Here is a 22,334-nt window from a genome sequence, read left to right on the forward strand (position 1 = left end):
GGTTTAGAGGCGGGGTCAGGGGTAAGTCATTCGTACGAATTCATACGCATTGGGCAACTCGTAAAATATGTACGATTCAGCAAAAATAGGACGAATTCATGCGAGTGAGGTCGTATGAATTCGTACTAATTAGTCACCTCGTAAAATTGTAACAAATTGCCGTTAGATCGGGTTGAACTATCCCTTTAAATGAAGCAGTTCACTAAACATTCATTTATGAATTGGACTGATCTGGAGTTTAGCTTGAGTTATATGGACAGTTTTCTATCATTTTTGAGCTTGACATCCCCAAATTGTTTAATTAATCTCCCATTCCATAATAAAAAAGAGTGGATGATGTTTCATCTTGTCGCTCTCTGCACTGCTAGTACAGGCCTGTTTAGTGCCTGATACACAGATGTGCACTTTTACCATGGGAAACAGCTCTTACACTTACACTTACACGGCTTGACAAACTTGCACTACTGGTCCTGCAGAGTAATGATTCCACTCTTCTTCTTATGCTGCTTTCCTTCTCCTCCTCTGTTGTGTATATATATATATATATATATAAATGCTGGGCATATTGGTAAAGGAAGCAATATTTTAATGCAATATTTTACAACATAATACAGTACACACTGGTTAAATCTTTAGCATTTTTGTGCAATGATGCCTGAATAGTTATCAGATTCGAAATATGCTTTTATATTGCAGTTAAAACCTTCTGAAAAATTGTTTCACTTTTTTTATCTTCTTCTTGACATCCTATAAGTTGTTCTGAGGTAGGGTTAGGAATTATATGGAAGCTTGTTGCCGCCATGGAATAACATTTTTTAAAAGATAATTGTGACTTTTTATCTCACAATTCTGATTTTAGAAGAACTTAATTTTTAGAGATTTAAGAGACTTTATATCACACAATTATGAGGAAAAAATGAAGAATTATGAGATTAAAAGTCGCAATCGCCTTTTTAATTTATTTCATGGTAGACACAAGCTTCCATAGTATGAAAACTAGCACGTAAAAAAATAAAAATAATTTCACTTCCCAACGAAACATGACCAACCATCAATGTTGAAATGTGGTTGAAATGAAGTCAGATGTTGTTTTAATAAAAAAAAAAAAAAAACTGTTTTACACTGTGTCCTAACCTATGGAAGCTTGTTTCCACCACAGAATAAAACATTTTAAAAGATAATTGCGACATTTTATCTCACAATGGCGATTTACATTTCGCAATTCTGAGAAATAAAGTCAGAATTACGAGATATAAACTCACAATTGCGAGATATGAAGTCCGATTCTAAGGAAAAATAGTTTATATCTCACAATTCTGACTCTATAACACGCAATTGTGAGTTTATATCATGCGATTCGGACTTTATATCTCCCAATTGCGTTATAAAGTTGCGATTCTGAGAAAAAAAAAGTCAGAATTGCGAGTTTATTTCTTGCAATTGCGAGTTTATATCTCGCAATTCTGACTTTATAACTTGCAATTGCAACTATATATAACGCAGTTATATATAAAAAATATATATATATATATTCTGTGGCGGAAACAAGCTTCCATATACTAACCAGACGCGACGCGGCAACATGATAAAATGTATTTTCCATGTTAATCAGAGTTTTTTCCTATCAAGCCGATGCGTGACAATTCTATTTTAGTTTATATTTCTGTGACGTCGCGGCTGGAACAACAAACATACAAAGTATGACAGTGATAATCTCAGGTACTCATTTTGTACTTTACATACTTAGTATGTAATTTTAATTATGTTAAAATGATGTAATGTTTTTGAATTTTATTATGTATCTCATCTCCATTGCGTTGCGAGAGAGACTCCGCCCACACGCTCTTCTGATTGGCTGTGATTTCTGATTGATTGTGTCGCCGCGTCTGGTGTGGACGGATAATACACGGTGTAACACCTAACTTTCAACATTGAAATTTTAACAAGATATAATTGCATATTGCAATATCAACGCTGATTCGATTTGCAAAAAACAAATGAAATTCAAGAGCGAATTGAATCATCCGTAAATAAACGTTGAAATGCTGGCTAGTTTGGAATTGAACAAACTTCTGGTTCCACAGCACTAAAACCCTAGAATCACCTTAAACTTTGAAGATGTCATCACAATCATCACACATTTAATTTCTGTTGTTTCTGTTTAACATGGTTAATCACAAATAATTCATGTGTAAATACTAGTGCTGGGCAAGTTAACGCGTTATTATCGCGTTAACGCATTTATTAATTAATGCCGACAATTTTTTTATCGCGCGTTAACGCAGAGGTTTTTTTTATTATTATTTTGAAAGTCCGTTGCTCACTGCCTCTGAATACACATAGGCCTACAGTCAAACCATGATCACAGGAGGGGTGGGATGTTGGTCAGCCAGCAAATAACCCACCCAAACAAGCAGTGGAGAGGCTTTGGCAGGTTCTCTCAGGTGAACAGAAAGGGAGACAGCGCCCCGCGAGTGAATGACAGGCGCTCTATGGATAGTAACCATGGCAACGGCTTCTGTGCGCTACGCAGCGGTAGCCTTTTTAACTTAAATTAAAATGATACATAACTTTACCTGATAGGCCTGCGTTTAGTTTAGCGGGGATGCTCTGCAATGTGAATTCCCTTCTGTTGATGTCCTGATAACTATTTAGATTCTGGAAACTCACAAACAGCGAGCCGAGGATCAGTCTCTCTTCCAATGATTTGTGCTGCGCGTCGTGTACAAAAAAGTTAGACAATTCAACTTCGGCAACGCGCGGGCGCGTGCGTGAGGCGAGCATGACTGCAACAGTTTCACAGGAACGCACCCGCTTGTCGCTGCACCTGTGCTCGACCACTTCACCTCACTCTTTTCGGCTGATTTATAATTCTGTGTCGGACTTACGCCGGAGCCTCTACGCTATAGACAACGCGTTGGTTTTCATTTATATATCTGCGTCGTTGTCCGCGTTGACGCGCAATTACACATGAGGGAGAGTGTGAAACCCGGGGAGCGGTTCTAGCAATCACAGCGCTTGCGGTACGCGTAGAATTGACGTTACATTTTTGGAGAGATGCATGTCAGGGTACGCGCGCTACACAGCTACGGCGTGAGTTCGACGCAGAAGTATAAATTGGGCTTTACCTCTGTTTAATGTAATCTTACGTGGGAAATGGCATGCCATGACCAAACCTAAGCTGCTATCAGAGAAGTAACGTTGGTCGACTTATATCTGTAGTAGTGATCATGACCCTTTGACTACATAGACTGTTTCTGCTGCTCCCTGATACAAGATACCTGTTCAGAAAAAAAGAAAACTGGACTCGTTTTAACAAGCTAGATAAAAGGTAATGCCCTGGCAGTGGCAAATAGCTTTGTTTAAATATTTGATTTGATTACATTAATGTTTAAGTTGAGATTTACAAGAAATATTTTATTGATACTGTGTAAAGGGAATACTGCTGGTATAAAAGCACCTTATTTGTTTAAAGTTTTTGCAAACCACATGTTATTGCACTTTTGTAGCAGTACATTTAAATCAAAAGTGCGCAATACACTACTAGAATTCATTATTCAATTTTGCGCGTAACAATGCGATTAATCGCGATTAATCGCAAGAAAATCATGCGATTAATCGCGATTTAATTTTTTAATCGTTGCCCAGCACTAGTAAATACAAATGAAAAAGACTCAGCACAGTTTAGTGGTATACTGCATATGCTGCTTTAGATGTGACGTACAGCATGTGTACTACCTTGGCATTGTAAAGATAACACTGGACTTTTGGGTATTTTAGGAGAGGTAATGCTAGATGCATTCAATTTGAATGGGATTGAACGGGAATTGGTTGCTCTATTTTGAAATCTGAAATGATATTGTAGTAAATAAATGCAAGATGCATTGTTTTCTAGATGTATTTTGATTCCATACCTTTTTAAAGCCTAACTTGCCTTTTTTTTTTTGTTTGTTTGCTATTTGCTTAATGTGTGTGATTTATTGTATTTTGTGAATATTATTTTTATTTGACTTTAGTTTGGCTGGATTGTGATTTTCTCAATCTGTTTCACAGAACAGACAAACAGAAAGTGGACTTTTAGGATATTTTTGTAATAAAAATGGCTGTGTAAAATGACATTTTGTATCTGCATGACCAAAAATGTACATTTTTTATCTTGCATAAAACCTGTATTTCTGAAATAAAAGTGCGTTTTATGTTAAGGTATGTTTCCTTTTTTTTTTCTTTTGTAACATCCTTTTACAGTATGTTACACAAAAATTAGCTGAAATCATGACATTTATAGTTTGGTAATAAATTGTCAGTTATTTACAGTACAAGCAAATCCTGTCAAAGGAATTATGGGTAACATTTTATAATATGTATACAGTAATATTTTGCAAACTATTCGTTAATAGTTCATTCATAGTTAATATATTATAGTCTCTACATTGTTAATATATTAATACACAAATAGTGAGTTTATTCATTGTCACTGTAATTAACTATTATTATTGTTTAATTAGCTCATATGTAAAGAGTTAGATCATGTTTTTTATGCTTTGCTTTGTTAATTCTCACCACTGCTGACCTGGAGAAGCCGTTTCGCCTTGCCATAACTATTCGGCACTTGTCAAAGTCGCTCAGATCTTTATTCCTGCCCATTTCTCCGGCATCCAACACGTTTATTACGACAACTCTCAACGGTATTTTCTTCACCTGTGATGAGGAAAAAAACTCTTATCCAGTTTACACCTCGAATCAATCATGAGAAATGTCGGTTAACTGTGTGTGATTTTAAATTCCTCTTTGTGATTTTACAAAAACCCATTTGGCATCAACAGCCGTTAAACCTCAAACATGTGTCTTTATTATAGAGAATGTCATTTGGCCATCAGAAAGCAGACTATTTGTTTATCACTGTCAATTCTGGAGAAAGCAATTGTATTAATTAGTCACATTTTGTATGTTTACTCTGGATCTCCACCCTACACTAGAAACGACGGGCTGTGAGCCAGGGGACGCTTTATGACGCACACAAATTTCCCAGAAAATTATAAAGTTCCTGTAATATTGGAGAGATTGAACGCTGGTCATACAGTACATGCTCCTGTGCCGAATGCTAATCTGCAAATCATCTGGGAGGAGAATCTCTTGACCTCTTTGCCTCTTAAACCACAGAAAGGCCCGAGGGCTCATTAAAAGAAAAGAGCTGGGTGTGAAAATGTGCATCATTTGAAGATGTTTACTGTGCATATGCATGAATATCTTCCTCTTCCACAGAGAATTATTCAGACACCAGATATTATTTTTAATATTTGTTTTACTAGTGGGTGCAAGACACTATAGTTCATTTATGTAAGTGAGGATGGCAAAATAAAGTAATCTGTGACATATTATACCCAAAAGTTATTTTTTGACTAAGAAAGAAAGACTACCAGTAAAATGTATAAAAATTTGTGACCAAAAATTGAGACATTTTGACCTGGCCATGTTTTCCTTTTTACACCACAGACTGAACACAATGAAGCATTGCTAGGTAATTGGTTCACCTTAATTGATATTATCTAATTGTGTACTTAAATTTAACAGCTGACGGATATTCAACATAATTCATTTGTGACGCAGTCTAACAGAAGGATGGAGAAAACCAGTGAAATATCAACTGATTTGATAACTCTGAGTTATTTATTATCATTTTCTAAACAGCGAATAAACTGATAATGTGAGAATTGTTGAAGGTGTCTGAACACATTTTGGTTTAAAAGCAAGTGCATTGTGTTTTGTGGCTGCATTTATTTGATAAAAAAAAAAAACGTATTTTGTTGTTGCCTGAATATATTTTGAAATGTAATTTTTCAGCATCATTATCATCACATGATCTTTCAGAAACACTATGCTTTCTATTATGAATCTATAATGTGCTGTTTTGCTGCTCACGAAACATTTCTTATTCATTTTGAAAATAGTTCTGCTTAATATTTGATTTAAGAAACTGTGCTAAAACATGTTTTAGGATTATTTGATGAATAGACAGTCCAAAAGAAACAGCATTTATGTGAAAATAGAAATCTTTTGCAACATTACAAATGTCTTTATTTTTATTTATTTTTACTTTTGAACAGTAGTGTACACACAAATATCATCGGAGCTTCATTTTCTGAGTGTTTTTATTATGTATTGTTGTTTCTTCTGTGTGTTCAGTTGTACGCAGACAAAATCTACAGTGTTTATTCAGTAAGGACTAACTAAAAGCAAATGAATCAGTGAAGTAGTATACGCAGCTCTCCTGGACGTCCTCTTCATGACTTCAGTGTGTTTGTGAGGAGCCGAGTGTGTCTTTCAGCACATCACTCACTTCCTGAGGCCTCTCTTAGTTCTCTTTGTGCTACAGGAGAAAAAAAGCCTTTAGTTTACATCACAGCCATTTTTTTATGTCAATATTTAAAAGTAAGTAATAGTATATAATTATGTACAGTCTTGAGTCTGAGAGAATCATTGGCTGCCGTCTCTGTATACGCTAGCGTAGTGCTGTTTGACGCAAGGCGGTGCGAAAACGAGTGGACGTTTCGTGCTTTATCAGCGGAAACAATGGGAGAATTAGTTCCTGTACTGCGGAAAAACGGAAAAGATCTGTAGACAGAAAGGCCAACAGGGACAAAAACGTGTGTAATCATCGGTACGGCATCTATGAAATATTTGATGATGGAGAAAATCCTGAGTAGATGCTCAAGTTAATAAGTTAGACTGGTAAGATAATTAATTAGTGTCCATATAACTTTATAAACTATATTCATTGGCTTCCAGTAACGGCTGTACACGAGTCTAGTTCCGGCGGAAGAGTGACCTCTGACCCGACGCATGACGAATTGATGAACGTGGAAACGCAGAGGATATCAAAACCAGTCACGAATTAGAATTACAAGTCTAAAACGAGAATTTTTAAAGATAAATGTGGGAGGAGCTTGAGTTTGTTGCCCAGCTCTATTTGTTTGAACCGCGAGAGGCGTCAAAGCTTACGCTACTCCTACATCCTACATCATGCGTCGGGTCAGAGGTCACTCTTCTGTCTGAACTCGACTCACATGCGGCCGTTACCAGATTATAGTTTATAAAGTCATAAATATGGATATTTTTCTTACAAAAACCCATCGTTTCACTTCAGAAGGCCTTTATTAACCCACTGGAGCCGCATGGATTACTTTTATGATGGAGGGATGCACTTTTTTTGTGGGATTCAAAAACTCAGTCGCTATTCATTCCCATTGTAAAGCTGCATGGGAGATCCAGGATATTTTTTTAATATAACTCAGAATGTGTTTGGCTGAAAGAAGAAAATCATGTACACTTAGGATGGCTTGAAGGTGAGTAAAACATGGGGCGAACTAATCTTTTAAACTATGATGCACCTTTAAATGTGGCCATTGCTCTTTTAAGATATAAGAGTGCACCAATGTCTTCAACTACTGTCAATATAGCCAGCTGACTAGGTTTTGGAGCAGAGCTTCTCCCTCTGCTGACTAATCATGTGTGTGAGAGGTTAGTGCTGGACATGCAGAGTTACAGTAAATGCTGAGTTTGCAGAGCAGCAGATTGCAACCAAAACCACCCGATGCCCTTGAGCGCTTTAGTTCGGTCTCCCACGATCGTTTTCTGCCTCAGAAGCAGCTCTGCCCGCTGACAGGTCTGTCACTCTGACAATGCATTCACAAACACTCTGTCTGTGTTCCATGCCTGAGGCAGGAGTGGATGAGTCAGGGTTTGATTTGAATGAGAAAGTCCTCCAGCACGGTTAATAAAAAAGCTATACCAAACTCTGAGAGAATGGTGCAGGTATGTGTTAACCAAAGTAATGCCAGAACAATCAACAATCACAAACTTGCCAACCTTCTGAGTGCCAAGTTTATTAATCTTCATGCAGATTAATACAAATAATGGCAAAAGGAATGTTTGGACATTTAAACCGATATTTCCGACTGACACACTGCAGAAAAAGATATAAATAACTGGTTTAAAACCATTTTTGGGGGGTGAAAATACCAATGTGCCTTAGACTTTTGCACAGTACTGTATGTCAGCTTTCTGTTTAGATATGTCAACAAGACAAAAAATTACAATTATACTCGTGGTTACTCCGGTGACATTATCACAGTGGCTTCCTCCAGTTTCTCAGTGCGACGACAGGGGAGGACGAAAGGTTTAGATTTGAAAACCTAAAAATAACCATCAAGGGCCAACTGGTGTGGCATCACTTAGAACAAAACCAGGCCAGAACGAAGTTCGCTTCGAGTTCGATTCGGGACTTCGAAACAGTAAAACTGTATGTTTAGGGGTGGACTTTCATGCTTCCTTTAATACAAATCACATCATATGAATTCATACAAAATCGCTTCCTCATAAAATAGTTGTTTTTTAACGAGATCAGGCTGGACAAACATAGATGAACTCACGTTTTCTGGTGGTCACTGACTCTGTTCCTCAGGACATTGACCTGTAGAGAGATGCACAATGAAAAACACTAAATATCTCACCGAACAGGGGAATGAGATCATGATGACTTTTTATTCTTTGAATAACGTGCACTGATGATTCGTACACATAGAGACTAGAAACAAGTTTTAAGAAAGTAAACAGGGTTGTTTCTGATTTCATGTTGAGATTGTGGGTCTTGTAAAACTCCAGGTGGTAAAGCCTTCAGATTACCTCATATTTCTGTTTAGTAAACTGGTACTGTAACTCAAACTTCTCTGCTTCTAGTTGACGCATCCAGCTCCACAGTTCGTTTGCTTTCTCCCTGGTGAAAAATAGAGAGAAAGTGTCGTCATCCTTATAATTAAATCTGCTTGATTGCTATTTGTATGGAATACTAATCTAGAAGTTAAGGAGTACTAAAAAATCTTGCTGGACGAGACAGATTTCGACAGAATTTGTTTATTGTGATTATTATTAGGGTTGTCACAGTAACAAAATTTCAGTAGTCGGACTTGCTACCAATGCCAGTAAAAAGATGTGCTTCTCTGTACCAATTTCAGTACCAGAGAAAAAAAAAACTGTTGAATTGTCCCGTTTTGTCTCGTCCGTTGATTATTACTGTCAGTCATTGCAGTTTCCAATTCAATCGTCCCTTTCGAACTTTCAGTTCACTATGAGTAACTTTGCAAGTACATGTCAACTAACTCTCATTAGAGTATTGTGGACCCTCTGCTTAATATCTGCTAACTCTTTATTGTGATGCTCCTTTAACAGAAATTCTACTGAATATTAGTAACTTTGCAACTACATGTCAACTTATTCCAACCCTAACCCTACCAGTCGACTAATACTCTACTAACACCCTGATGAGAGGTAGTAGACAGGTGCAACGTTACTTATAGTCAACAGAATGTGTTAAAGGGACCATCAAAAGTTCTGACTACCTTTCTGACTGGCATCTCTGATAGGCCATTGCGTTCACATGCTCAACAGATATGACTGTGATTGTCTACAATGCTCAACACTTGTAAAACATGCTCTAAATTGAAACCTCTGATGCTCATGAAACTCTCGAACAAACATGAATGAGAGCGTTTGAAAGCGTCTATCAGTGTGTACTGAATATATACGATACTTGGTACTTCAAGTACTGCAGGAATGCTGGTATCATCAACTTTTTTTTAGTACTGACTGTACTAGTACGATTGACAACTCTAATTATTATTAATAATAAATGTGCTTATTTATCATATTATTGATCTTTTTCTGCTTTGTGTGCTTAAGAAGTCGTAAAAAACGACGGGACTTTCTTTTCCGTCCATTCAATGGAAGTCATTGGGAACCAAAACTGTTTGTGTTCCACGGAAGAAAAAAGGGATGAGTAAATGATGACACATTTTCATTTCTGGGTGGAGTATCCCTTTAACTGTTGACAAATTGAGATGAATGACCTGTTGTGGCCCTACATCTGCTTCTAATTGTAGGATGGATTTTCAAACCTGAGAATGGAGTCGTTGGCACTGTCGATGTCCAAAGTTTTGCGCCGATCGCCAAGAATCTTCTTCTTCTTCTCTCTCTCAGTCTGTTTCTTCCCACTCCGTCTCTCTATCTGCAAAACGTTTTTTTATACATATATAAATCACTCAACATGTTGGGAGACAAAAAAATGCCTTTTTCTGAGCCAGATTCATACTGTCTCAACTCTGACCTTCTGCATGTAACCACCGAAGTGCAGATTGGTGAGCGTCTTCTTCTTCTTGGCATCGTCCTCTGCTCTCTTTTTGGCTTCCTCTTCCTCCTTGCGAGCTCTTTCTTCCTGAACATTTGAAAACAGGAAAGGATTTGAAAAGCTAATACCAGTTTGCCTGAGTGTGAGGTAACAGGAAATGTCAGCGTCCCATTGCGTTTGGTTTCTGACCTCCACACGCTTCTGTCGTTCCTTCTCGCGTTCGCTGCGGATCCTATGCTGCTCTGCTCGCTCGGAACGCCGTTTCTCCTGCGGGATCAGTCACGTTACAACTTTGACAGCTTTATCTGCAGGGAGAGATCACTCAACAAGAGCTAATGGTGGCGTTCATTCCTCAAAATGACAGAGCTGATTGTCACATTCAGGCTTGAACTGATCATTAATGGACCTACTGGAATATTTGTCTCAATGGGCGCATTCTTGTCATTTCTCTGTTTGTGTATTTTGTAAGTAATTCATTTGTGAATAGAAGCTTTACATAATAATGAACTGAGGCCGTGTAATGGGACAGCAGTGTTCACTCACAATCCTGTCTGTTAGGCTGATGAGTTCCTCCTCCTCCTTCTTACGGCTTACAAAGTGAGCTTCAATCAACGTCTGGAGCTCATTCAGGTCCTTCTCCATACGCTTACGATGGATATCCTGTGGGAAATTAACCTTTGAGATTGTATCTGTAACAGGTTGCCTGACAATATGTACAGGTTCAGATTGGCTGGTTGTTTGTTTGTCAAATATAGGTTTTTGTTTGACAAGATATTTCAGTACTTTCTAATTAGTAAATGGATCATCATAAAATATTTCAAACTCATCAAACTATTCTTAAAACAGAAAGAAAATGTATGATATATATATATATATATATATTAGAGTGGTTTGACTTTATTTAAAAAAGAAAACAAAAACTAATCCAATTCACTTGTAAGGTAATAATAATAAATATAGCCGCCAGCAGCCATTATTGGGGTTCAAGGAATTTAAGCCCTTTAAGCACATATGCGTAAAAAAATATTACGTTTTATTTAACAAGCATGAAACCACTTAAATCATAGAAGAAAAAGACAATTTACAGCCAATACAGGCAATTTGCTAAGGAAATATATTTCTGTCAGGACCACTATCGTCAAATACGATTGACAATTAGCATACAGTTTGGATTGGCGGTATGGCTCCGTTCTGGGCGAGAACTCCCTGCAGCCTAGCATGGGTAAGAGCAGGGAGAGCAGCAATACCCCCCCCCCCCCCCCCCCCCCTTAGGATAAACAGAACAGAACCAACATGAATGTATGCAGATATCATTAATTCAAGATTTTAAAGTACAACGTACTTCGAGAATTTATTCTGATTCAAGGGGAATCAGAATGCCAAATGCTGACTGGTCGAGAGGAGGAGCTGGGGATGGAGGAGGGCAATTAGCGATAACTGCTAATAATACTGAAGGAGCTTATATACTGTATGTATACAGTGATAGGCGTCGTATTCCTATAGGTAGACGTGGATCAGCTGAGAGTCAGCTGATGCGAGCTTGACAAACTTTTAATTATACTAGCTTTTTAATTTTTTAAAGCTAGTAATTCATTGGCCGATATGTTTTTTGAGATACATCAATGTATGCATAGACAATCATGGCAGCTCGAACAAAGACACGGCATGCCAATTTTCAAGTCAATCGGACTAACGGTGAAGTAGTTATAGCCGTTTTCATGTTGTTTTTCCCCGCCATGTCCTTTTCAACGCGACCACAGAATGAGCTCTTACATAGGTGCGCTGAGTTTGGTGAAAATATCTCATTCTGTTCTTGAGTTATAGCCATTTTGGTAAAAGTGTCTCCTCCCACTTCGAACGTTGTGGCCGCCTTTAGGAGCCGTGAACCAAAAACCTAGGACAAGTTCGCAAAAGTAGATTTTTCAAAAAATAAAAAATACCTGAAAATTTTGCCAAATGACGAATACATTTTTGTCCGCCTTGATTCAAGGATTCCAACGATATAATAATACACTTGAGGATTTATGAGCCATTTTGTACTTTTGACCGGTGTAGCGCCCCCGTCAGGCCGATCGGGGCGGGCCTTGGCGACGTTGTAGGCGGTGAGTACTACCAGCCATCAAAGTTTAAATCTCTACGACTTACGGTTTGGTCTGCCCGATCACTTTTAGGGGAGAATGCTGATCCTTGAAAAACTTAACAATTACAATAGGGTTTCAGTGCTGCGCGCTTGAACTCCTAATGATAATAAAGAACTTTGGATAGCAGAACTGAAGTGAGGGTATGGTGGTAAAAGACAAGTGGCAATCTTGACCCATCATAACCAAAGTAGTTTAGTCTCAGTAAACCTCCTGGGGATTTTACTCACATCAAAATCAACTCTTTCTCCATCTGGAATCTTTGGGGGCACGAGGTTCGGCAACATGAAAGGTCTGAAAAATATAACGATGGGCTTTCAAAATTCTGCATGATATGAAATCGTGTACTTTTGATCTTGATCTTTAGAAATTTAACAAATCAACTTACTTCAGGAATTTGGGTTTGGACTCTTCTGAAAATGAAACACACAATCAATCTGAAGTCATTCAAAGTGATATGAGGAATACTTTTTACTTCTTTTTACTTTACAGTTCATTTGCACAATAAACTTGTCAAGTAAGTAGGGCTATTTTCGATTCTTTGCTTCTTTGTAATTTTTATGTTCACTAAATATCTTTATTTTAATTAGTCGCGTTCCTATTTTGAATATCTGCCGTCTTAAGGGTTGTAGTCTGTCTGTTATTGTAGCACTTAAGTATTGCTGTTCATAACAGCTAGTTTCGATTTGGGCCATTGTCGGGATATTTGCTTTCGCTGTGCTAATTGCAAGGACTACCACAGCTGTCCTCACTCAGACGATTGATAGCATTATTTCTATGTAGTGTGCGCGCTGTCGCGGAAGCGTCAGCGGAAGCATTCAGCTCTCGTGTTCAGCCTCCTCGTGTGAAGACCGACTCGGGTAAAGACCTGCGACTCTACCTGCGCGACTCCACCGAGCAAGGACACCTGCAAGGCACTTAAAGTATCTTCTTCACCCTTTCCTTTCCTACCTTTATCTTATTTCCCATTATCATTATGTGCTTTCAACACATTCCTGTTGTCTCTCGACAACGCTCTCTCATCATGCATAAAAGGCAGCGCAATACTGCTAATCTGCGCCCTATTCCCTCATCCTCACACTCACCTCTCACTCTTTCTATGGGTCTATGGAATTGTCAATCAGCAGTCAATAAAGCTGACTTCATTCCAGCCTTTGCATCTCATTCTACTCTTAATATCTTGGGCTTGACTGAGACCTGGGTCCGTCCAGAAGACTCAGCAACCCCTGCTGCTCTCTCTAACAACTTCTCTTTCTCTCACACCCCTCGCCAGTCGGGGAGGGGTGGGGGCACTGGTCTTCTCATTTCTAACAATTGGAAATATTCAACTCTCTCTTCTCTATGCAATAACAACTCATTTGAATATCATGCTATTACACTTACAACTCCCATGAAGATCCATATTGTAGTTATTTATCGCCCCCCAGGTCAACTGGGAAGCTTTGTAGAAGAGCTGGATGTGTTGCTGTCCTCTTTCCCTCAGGATGGCATCCCACTTGTAGTCTTTGGCGATTTCAACATTCACCTAGCTAAGCCGTATGCAACAGACTTCATCTCTCTCCTAGCCTCTTTCGATCTCAAACGGATCATCACCACCGGTACTCACAAGTCAGGCAACCAACTGGACCTGGTTTACACACGCAACTGTATCACAGACAACATTTTGGTGAAACCTCTCCAAGTTTCAGATCATTTCCTCATTACTTTCAATCTACAACTCACTACCCATGCTCCACCAACCTCCCCACCATTTACTTTCAGACGAAACCTGCGCTCACTTTCTCCATCCCATCTTTCCTCTGCTGTGTCATCTTCTCTTCCCTCACCCTCACATTTCTCATCTCTGGATGTGAATACTGCAACGGATACTTTATGCTCCATCCTAACCTCTTCTTTAGACAATATCTGCCCTCTCTCCTCTAGGCCAGCACGCACCACTCCCTCTAACCCCTGGTTATCTGAGGTTCTTCGTGAACACCGGACAAAGCTCAGGGCAGCGGAGAGGAAATGGCGCAAATCAAAAGACACTTCTGACCTCAGTAGGTATCAATCTCTGCTCTCTGCCTTCTCTGTTGATGTTCACGCCGCAAAATCTTCATATTTCCACAACAAGATCAACAGCGCCTCTAACACACGTTCACTGTTCAAGACATTCAATTCTCTCCTCTGTCCACCTCCACCACCACCCACCTCCTCTTTAACTGCTGATGATTTTGCTAACTTCTTCACTAACAAAACTACCACTATCAGCAGTCAGTTCTCAGCACAGGAACCCAGACTAACCTCTCCCACAGCCAATAACCTTCTCTCCTCCTTCACTCCAATAACTGAGGAAGAAGTATCTAAACTTCTCCTCTCCAGTCATCCTACCACCTGCCCTCTAGACCCCATCCCCTCACACCTTCTACAAGCCATCTCTCCCACACTTCTACCAGCTCTCACACACATTATCAACTCATCCCTCCACACTGGCATTTTCCCTACAGCATTTAAGCAGGCTCGGGTAACTCCTCTGCTTAAAAAATCAACATTAAACACATCACTTCTAGAGAACTACAGACCTGTCTCTCTCCTACCATTCATTGCGAAAACACTTGAACGAGTTGCTTTTAACCAAGTATCATCCTTCCTGTCTCTGAACAACCAGCTGGATGTCAACCAATCTGGCTTCAAGAAAGGACATTCAACTGAGACTGCATTGCTGTCAGTCACGGAAGCCCTGCGGATCGCAAAAGCTGCTGCCAAATCATCAGTTCTCATTCTACTGGACCTGTCTGCTGCCTTCGACACTGTGAATCATCAGATCCTCTTGTCCGCCCTCTCATCACTGGGCATCACTGGAACCTCCCTCAACTGGTTTGAGTCCTATCTCACAGGTAGGTCCTTCAAGGTCACATGGAGAGGTGAGGTGTCCAAAGCACATCAACTGACCACAGGCGTTCCTCAGGGTTCAGTTCTCGGACCACTTCTCTTCTCCATTTACACCACATCACTGGGACCTATCATACAGGCACATGGTTTCTCTTACCATTGCTATGCTGATGACACCCAGCTCTACCTCTCATTTCAACCAGATGATCCCACAGTAGCTGTACGGATCTCAAGCTGTCTGGCGGACATCTCGGCATGGATGAAGGAACATCACCTGCAACTCAACCTGGCAAAGACTGAGCTTCTCGTCCTCCCTGCCAATCCGTCTCTACAGCACGACCTCACTATCCAGCTAGACTCATCCTCAATCACCCCATCAAGGTCGGTCAGAAATCTTGGAGTAATCTTTGATGATCAGCTGACCTTCACAGACCACATTACAAAGACAGCTCGATCATGCAGGTTTGCTATGCACAACATCAGGAAGATCAGGCCTTTCCTAACTGAGCATGCAACACAACTTCACGTCCAGGCCCTGGTCATTTCTAGGCTTGATTACTGCAATGCTCTTCTGGCTGGACTTCCATCATGTGCAACTAAACCTCTACAAATGATCCAGAATGCTGCAGCTCGTCTGGTCTTCAACGAGCCCAAAAGGGCCCACGTCACTCCTCTGCTCATCTCTCTGCACTGGCTACCACTCGCTGCTCGCATCAAGTTCAAGGCTTTGACGCTTGCTTACAGATTGACCACAGGTTCAGCTCCCTCCTACTTCCACTCACTACTACAAGTCTACATCCCTACCAGAAGCCTACGATCGGTCAATGAGCGACGGCTCGTGGTACCATCACAGCGGGGCACAAAATCACTCTCCAGAACATTCTCATTCACGGTTCCATGCTGGTGGAATGATCTCCCCACCCTCATCCGGAGTGCAGAATCCCTGACAACATTCAAAAGACAACTGAAAACTCATCTCTTCCGGGAGCACTTAACATAAAAAAAAAAAAAAAAAAAAAAAAAAAAATCCTTTCCTCTAAATCCTCGCTTGCCTGGCTTATGCTACTCCGAGCTATGTCTGAACTTTGTATTTTGAGCACTTCTTGCGTTGCTTTTGCCTCTTCACGATGACTCGCTTGGTTTAGTCCTCAGTTGTAAGTCGCTTTGGATAAAAGCGTCTGCTAAATGACTAAATGTAAATGTAAATGTAAACGGTTATAGATGAATGACGAATAATGATTGAATGTTATCATAAAAGGGTTTGGGGTGATCTAATGCTTAGTTTGAATACACATTTAGAAGGGTGTGTGTGCCATAATACAGGTTTCAACACGTCGCAAACAATTACTGGAGACCGGTAAATCTCAGGTTTCCTGAGTTTAACCAATGCAATACCTCCTCCATCTTCTGTCTCCTCTTCCCCATCTGAAAGAAAGATGAAAAGGTATTCAACATCACTGACATAGAGAACAGAGGGACAGCAGGAGAAACTGATGACAGAAGAATGATGGGGAAATTCCCATGCTTCACTTCAACTATTTACATGGAGATAAATATTTTGAGATGTATTGTGTGTTATGAGTTCAGTTAAATATCATTTGATGGATCAGTTCCAGATACACAGGTATACACATACGATATTAGTAATTTAAAAGGTTAACAACTATATAAAAGTGAAAGTTATATTCTGAAGGATAATGCATATTTTTTTAATCTATTGGGGGGGGGGAGTAACCTTACAGTTTATTGACGTACCTTAAAATTGACTTTAAAGGTGATTTAAAACTTTTAAAACTAAAATACCTACGATTTATCTATACAAAGTGTTTTCTGAATTAGAAAATAGGTGAGCCTGTTAAACAATTACTTCAAAATTCTGTCCCTTTGGTTTTTGTCTTGTTTTTTCTTTTCTTTTTGGTTCTGTACTATTTTATCTGGTTACTATTTGGTTCTCTGTATTGGTTTATTTGGTTTAGGTCTTTATCAGTGCAAACAATAACCTTTGTCAAAAACAGTAATGCTTGGATGAAACGTCAACACGGTTCTGCCCACAGATTTAATATAGATACGACTATCCATTAAAACTCTGTCCAAACTTTCTCTTTCTCATTCTGCCTATTCAAGCAGGCATTTCTGTGGCTAGGTGATCTGTTTTGATAAGTCATTTGGCAGATGGTACAACTGAATATGAAAACAAAGTGCAAATTCCAATAGTTCCATGTTGCTTATTTAAATTTTCCTCTGCTTCTGGTCTAACCCGTAGTGTTGCTACATGGAAGATTTGTGGGAAATTGGATTTTATTTTACACCTTAAAACTATATTTTGGTGAGACCAATTTTGGTTAAGTGGATTTTTTTTATTATTTTTTTATTCTAAGCGTGTTTCTTTTCCAGTTCATCCAAGAGAATATGCTATAATGTTTAGAGCAATGCCTGATGACGTTAAAGGTCGTTAAAGGTTAGCTTTGAAAGCATGAGATCCCACCCTCTCTTCAGAGCGTCTCTAAAGCCACGCCTCCTTCAAAACACATGAACACACAGCAGACTCTGAAAAGCCTCACGAGAGATGGCGTTAAACTACCTCATGTCTCAAAGCACATAATATTACAATAATAATGAATGTAAACAACATTTCAGAGCTCTAGTTGTACCACCTGACTGCTGCAGATTAGCATTGAAAGTGTTGACACATAAACACATAAATCCAAGTCTGAGAACGTGAACAGCTACAGGTAGAACATCACGGGTTGCCATCTCGTAATTGCGGTTACGACATGGCGTGAACGCAGCATAAGCTCATTGTTTTGGTTCAGGATGAACTGTAAAAGGCGACTGCTGTTTGTTTGCGGCGCTCAGTGACTGACGTCTGTCTAATGGAGTATGGTATATGGAAATACATATGTTGACAGCCAGGTAGGAAATTGGTCCGAATGCAATGATTGGACGATTTTTTTTTGGTCCTGAGACTACCACAGAAGATATATGTACGTGTTTCAATATTTACACCACTTCTATTGTTCATTGCTGTCAGGATATGAAGCGTTTCAACCAGTATAACAGAACAAATATTTATTAAAAAAATTGCCTACCCTTTAAATAACTTCCAACAGTCTGATGCTAAGAACTCTTCATAATCTCCTCCCATTGTTCATATTATTTGTTTATTGACCTGCATCTCTTCTCAACAGAGCTTAGATTTGTCTCCCTATCCCTATCATAAGAATAATACTGTATAACTATTGGGAAAGATGTTTAGCAACTTAGACTTTTTAAGTCAACTATTTCAATTATGTTTGTATTACGTTTTTATTTAGTAATTTCTCTTAAGGACTTACTAAAATCTTACCAGAAAAAGCTTTAGAATTTTTATGTACATGTGAAATATCTTGCACAGCATGTAAAACATATTTTTGACTGTATTTATGCAACTCTTGTTTAACTTGTAGGAAATGTACAACACAGCTCTTGTCATAAATCAGCCTCAGCTGCTGACATGGCATTACATATTTACTACCTACCTACCTTTTTACATTGTCTAGCAAAGTTTCCAATGTTCACTAATTGCCTGATTGTTTGATGGAGGTCTGGAGGGGTTTGAGGTCTAACTGAGGGGTTCACCAACAGGACTCACCATGTTCCTGGGTCTCTTCCTCTCCTCCTGTTTTGGCATCCTCTTCTTGAGCCTCTGGATATGGAGAAAGTTGCAGGACGGGTCTATTTAGCTCGCATTACTGTCAACTGTGACTCATTTGTTTTGCTTCTTTAGGTGTCGATTTGCATAAAGATTCTTTTGAGATTAGTCATTTGAGAGTGTGAAAAAATTCTAAATTATTGTGTGTACTCTTTCATGGAACATTGAGAGAGTTAGTTCCTGAGGGCAAAAAAAGCCGTCTACCAGCCTGGGCATGATGGGTACTGGCAGGCCAGTTAGATTAAACCATGCCTCAAATCTCTCAGATGGTTTCACACTCACAGCAATACACACCTCTCTACCAGCCACGCAACTGTTGTCTATGATATAAATGTGTCAGCATGATTGAAGTCAGACGACACTTAAAAAGTAGTACAGATGGTAATACCACACTTTGATTTATACAACGGTTAGTTCTGGTCCTCAAATCTGATTGACCGAGCCGTTAAACCTCTTCACTGATCGCGGATCTCTGTTTGTATCATTCCGCTTGTCTTTTTCCAGATAGACTGTAAGACTCTGAAATTAACGGTAGTGACTCTTTCTGTAGGTTGCATTCAATTTACATTCATTGGGTCATTGGTTGCGTTGGACCCTAATAAACCAATTGTAATCGAACTATAGCACAGTTGGAATTAAAAAGTCACAAGTAACCAATTTCATTTCACATTGTAAGGGATGGTTTAAACCTTTTCTAGAAAAAAAAAAAAAACTGGAAATTTCTATTAATATTAAAGGGGTATTTCACTGCTGGCAAAAAGGGCTTTCCATAAAACATGGCTGCCTATGCAGTAGAAAGGCAAACAATTTTTTTTTTTTCAAATCAGTGCTACCTGATTAGATTAGATTCTTCCCTTTTGCCAGATAGTTAGGAACATTTCAACACTCATAATGCACTGGGCAATGGATTTGCTTAACCAGAGTCAAATACCGCCTTGCTTTAGTAGGAAATACTTCTTAGCAAACTTTTAGTTATAACTAAAATATTTTAGTTGATTTTTATTGTTAAAGAGTAGCCTAAACATTTATCGGTTTCCAGTGAAGGATCAAGCATGTTAGGCAGTGGCCAAGTGTTGCAAAGAATCGTAAATATGGAGAGAACACACTGACGGTCAATCTGAAAAAACTCTGTATTTGTAGTCAACATTTCCAACTGGATGACTACGAACACAGTGTTTTAGGCCAAACGGAGGGGAAAAACCCTGTCATTCCATTTTATTTTTGACAGCAATAAACTTCCAGCAGCGGATATTTACATTAAGTGCAAATAGCAATAGATCATATGTTTCCTTTGCAATTGTGTGTTATAAAGTCAGAATTGCGAGAAATAAACTCGACTTTATTTCTTGCAATTGCGACTTTATATCTCGCAATTCTGAATTTTTTTTCTCAGAATTGTGAGATATAAAAAAGTCCAATTCTAAGGAAAAAAAGATTTGTTCTCAGAATTGCGAGAAAAGATGTAAACTCGCAATTGTGAGGGGGGGGGGGGGAAAGTCGCAAACGTTTTTATTGTTCATTCTGTGGCGGAAACAAGCTTCCATAGATATGTGATGGGAAAAGGGAGAAGAACGAGTTCAGCAAAAGGACTCGGTTCGATCGCGCCAAAAGTATCTGCAACGCACTTACTCCCTACACCACGGCCTTAACTACATTTGCTTGAGGGCAAATCAAAGTATCCAGCATTATGCAAATACGTTACATGGTGACATGGCTACAATGGCAGGACTATAAACGAGGTGTTTAAGGCAGGTAGGCTATATGGTATTACCATGTTACTATAGTACTTTTTAGTGTTAGTGAATGGGCTTTGTCAGATAAGCGTTCACTACCTTCCTCATGCTGCGTCTCCTCCTGCACCTCCTCCTGCTCCTCTTCTTGCACCTCTAAGCCACGCCATGCACGTTAGGTAAGCAAACAAACACACAAATGATCACTAAGATGGAAGCTAAGAGATCTGTCCACAAGTGCCACTGAAAGACAATAATGGATTAGTGATGGTATGCAGATCATTCAGGCATTTTTATCACCCCCTTTCTTCATTTCATTGTCACTTTTGGGTGTGTTTTGTTTTACAAAACTTCTCCAACTGACAAGAAAATCTCAGATTTCAGAGTCATAAATCTATATGACGGTTCTCTATATCTTTTAACCACGCTTACATGTCTGAACTTTGTCCAAATATTTATGATTTTTGTTTTAAAATGGCAGGGTCACGCATGCAAAACCTGATCAGCTGGTATGGTTTGAAGGTTTTACTATTGTCTGCCATTTCAAATTTCAGTGTAAATAACAATATTTTAACAACAGTGTTGTTACAAAACGTTGTTATTTATTTATGGTTACTTCACTTTTCTAAAACTCTGTAGCTGCAAGGCTGATATTTCTGACCTTTCCGTAAGCAAAAACAGTATGTTTACAGTGTGAGTATGAAAGTTATTTTATGAAACACAAGACTTACCCTCCTGCTCCCTAGAGAACAAGACAAAATAGTGCTGTTATTTCCATTGTTCTCATAGCGCAAGTATTTTCCCAACAGCTGCATGAATTCTCAGATTAAGTATACTTATCAGATGAGTCACAAGTGGATGGTGTTAAAATACCCTATAGCATTTGTGACTGTAGTAGACAGTCAATGCACAGTATTCTTATTCGGACACTGTAATATATCACTAAAATAAATATTGTAAGAAACATATTTGTCATGGATGGATGATAATTGAGTGATGAATTGGTACACTTACTCGTACTCTTCCACTTCTTCGTTGTCCGACATTTTTTCTCTGTATTAAAAAAATAGATATATAATGTAATTTATCATATTATATTAATATACTACATAAATTCAGAAGTGAACCAAAAAAACAAAACATTGTTTTTCTAAATCATCCAAAAAATTGTATTCTTATTTTAAACATAAATGTTGTACCTGTACATTTTTCTGTACATAATATGCGAGATGTAATCCTCTTACCTGATATCCAGCTGAGACGTAGAAAGAATGTCTGTCTTAATGTCCGAGAGGCAAGCTCTGGCTCTCCTCTTGATTCTTATATGATTGGAGCCGGGGGTCTTTGTGGGGGTCATACGTCTCGCTCACTGTGTTTATTTTTACCCTCAGAGATAAGTGGAGAACGGTCTTGAAAGCGCTCCCTAAAAGGCCGCTGCCATTGTTATGGTGAAGAGAATGGAGAGATAGCTAATGTCCATATCGACACAACTCTTGAGATGTCCTGTGATTACATGTGGCACTGCTTAGTCTCTGACCGCTCACACCATTCCATGTCTCTACTCATGCCAACAGAATTGTGTTCAGATCTACAGCTTATTTAGTTTTGTATCCATGATCAAGTAGTTTTATGTTCATGATCAAGCCTCGTCGGAAGGTTTAAAACAGTTTGAAGGTTAACAGGCCTTATGTTGTTTGAAGACTTGAGTGTTTTAAAGAGAGATG

At 38.9% G+C, this 22,334-nt stretch overlaps 2 protein-coding genes across 2 annotated transcripts in view; both read right to left on the reverse strand.

The window, feature by feature from the left end:
- The window catches only part of lad1 (ladinin), a 71,439-nt gene that overhangs the window by 29,130 nt on the left and 19,975 nt on the right, over positions 1-22,334 (reverse strand). The window lies entirely within an intron of this gene.
- tnnt2a (troponin T type 2a (cardiac)) lies at positions 6,158-21,656 on the reverse strand. Its single transcript, XM_056238253.1, has 14 exons — positions 21,625-21,656; positions 21,342-21,352; positions 20,713-20,766; positions 18,821-18,874; positions 16,585-16,614; positions 12,707-12,728; positions 12,549-12,612; positions 10,724-10,840; positions 10,370-10,447; positions 10,160-10,267; positions 9,951-10,060; positions 8,683-8,773; positions 8,430-8,470; positions 6,158-6,367 (listed from the first exon to the last, which is right to left on the reverse strand). Exons 1-14 carry the CDS (start codon positions 21,654-21,656, stop codon positions 6,334-6,336), a joined length of 846 nt encoding a protein of 281 aa, XP_056094228.1. The 3' UTR covers positions 6,158-6,333.

The sequence above is a fragment of the Rhinichthys klamathensis genome, unplaced genomic scaffold (genome assembly GCF_029890125.1).
Source record: "Rhinichthys klamathensis goyatoka isolate OS25496 unplaced genomic scaffold, OSU_Roscu_1.1 h1tg000513l_1, whole genome shotgun sequence".
Taxonomy (NCBI): Eukaryota; Metazoa; Chordata; class Actinopteri; order Cypriniformes; family Leuciscidae; genus Rhinichthys; species Rhinichthys klamathensis.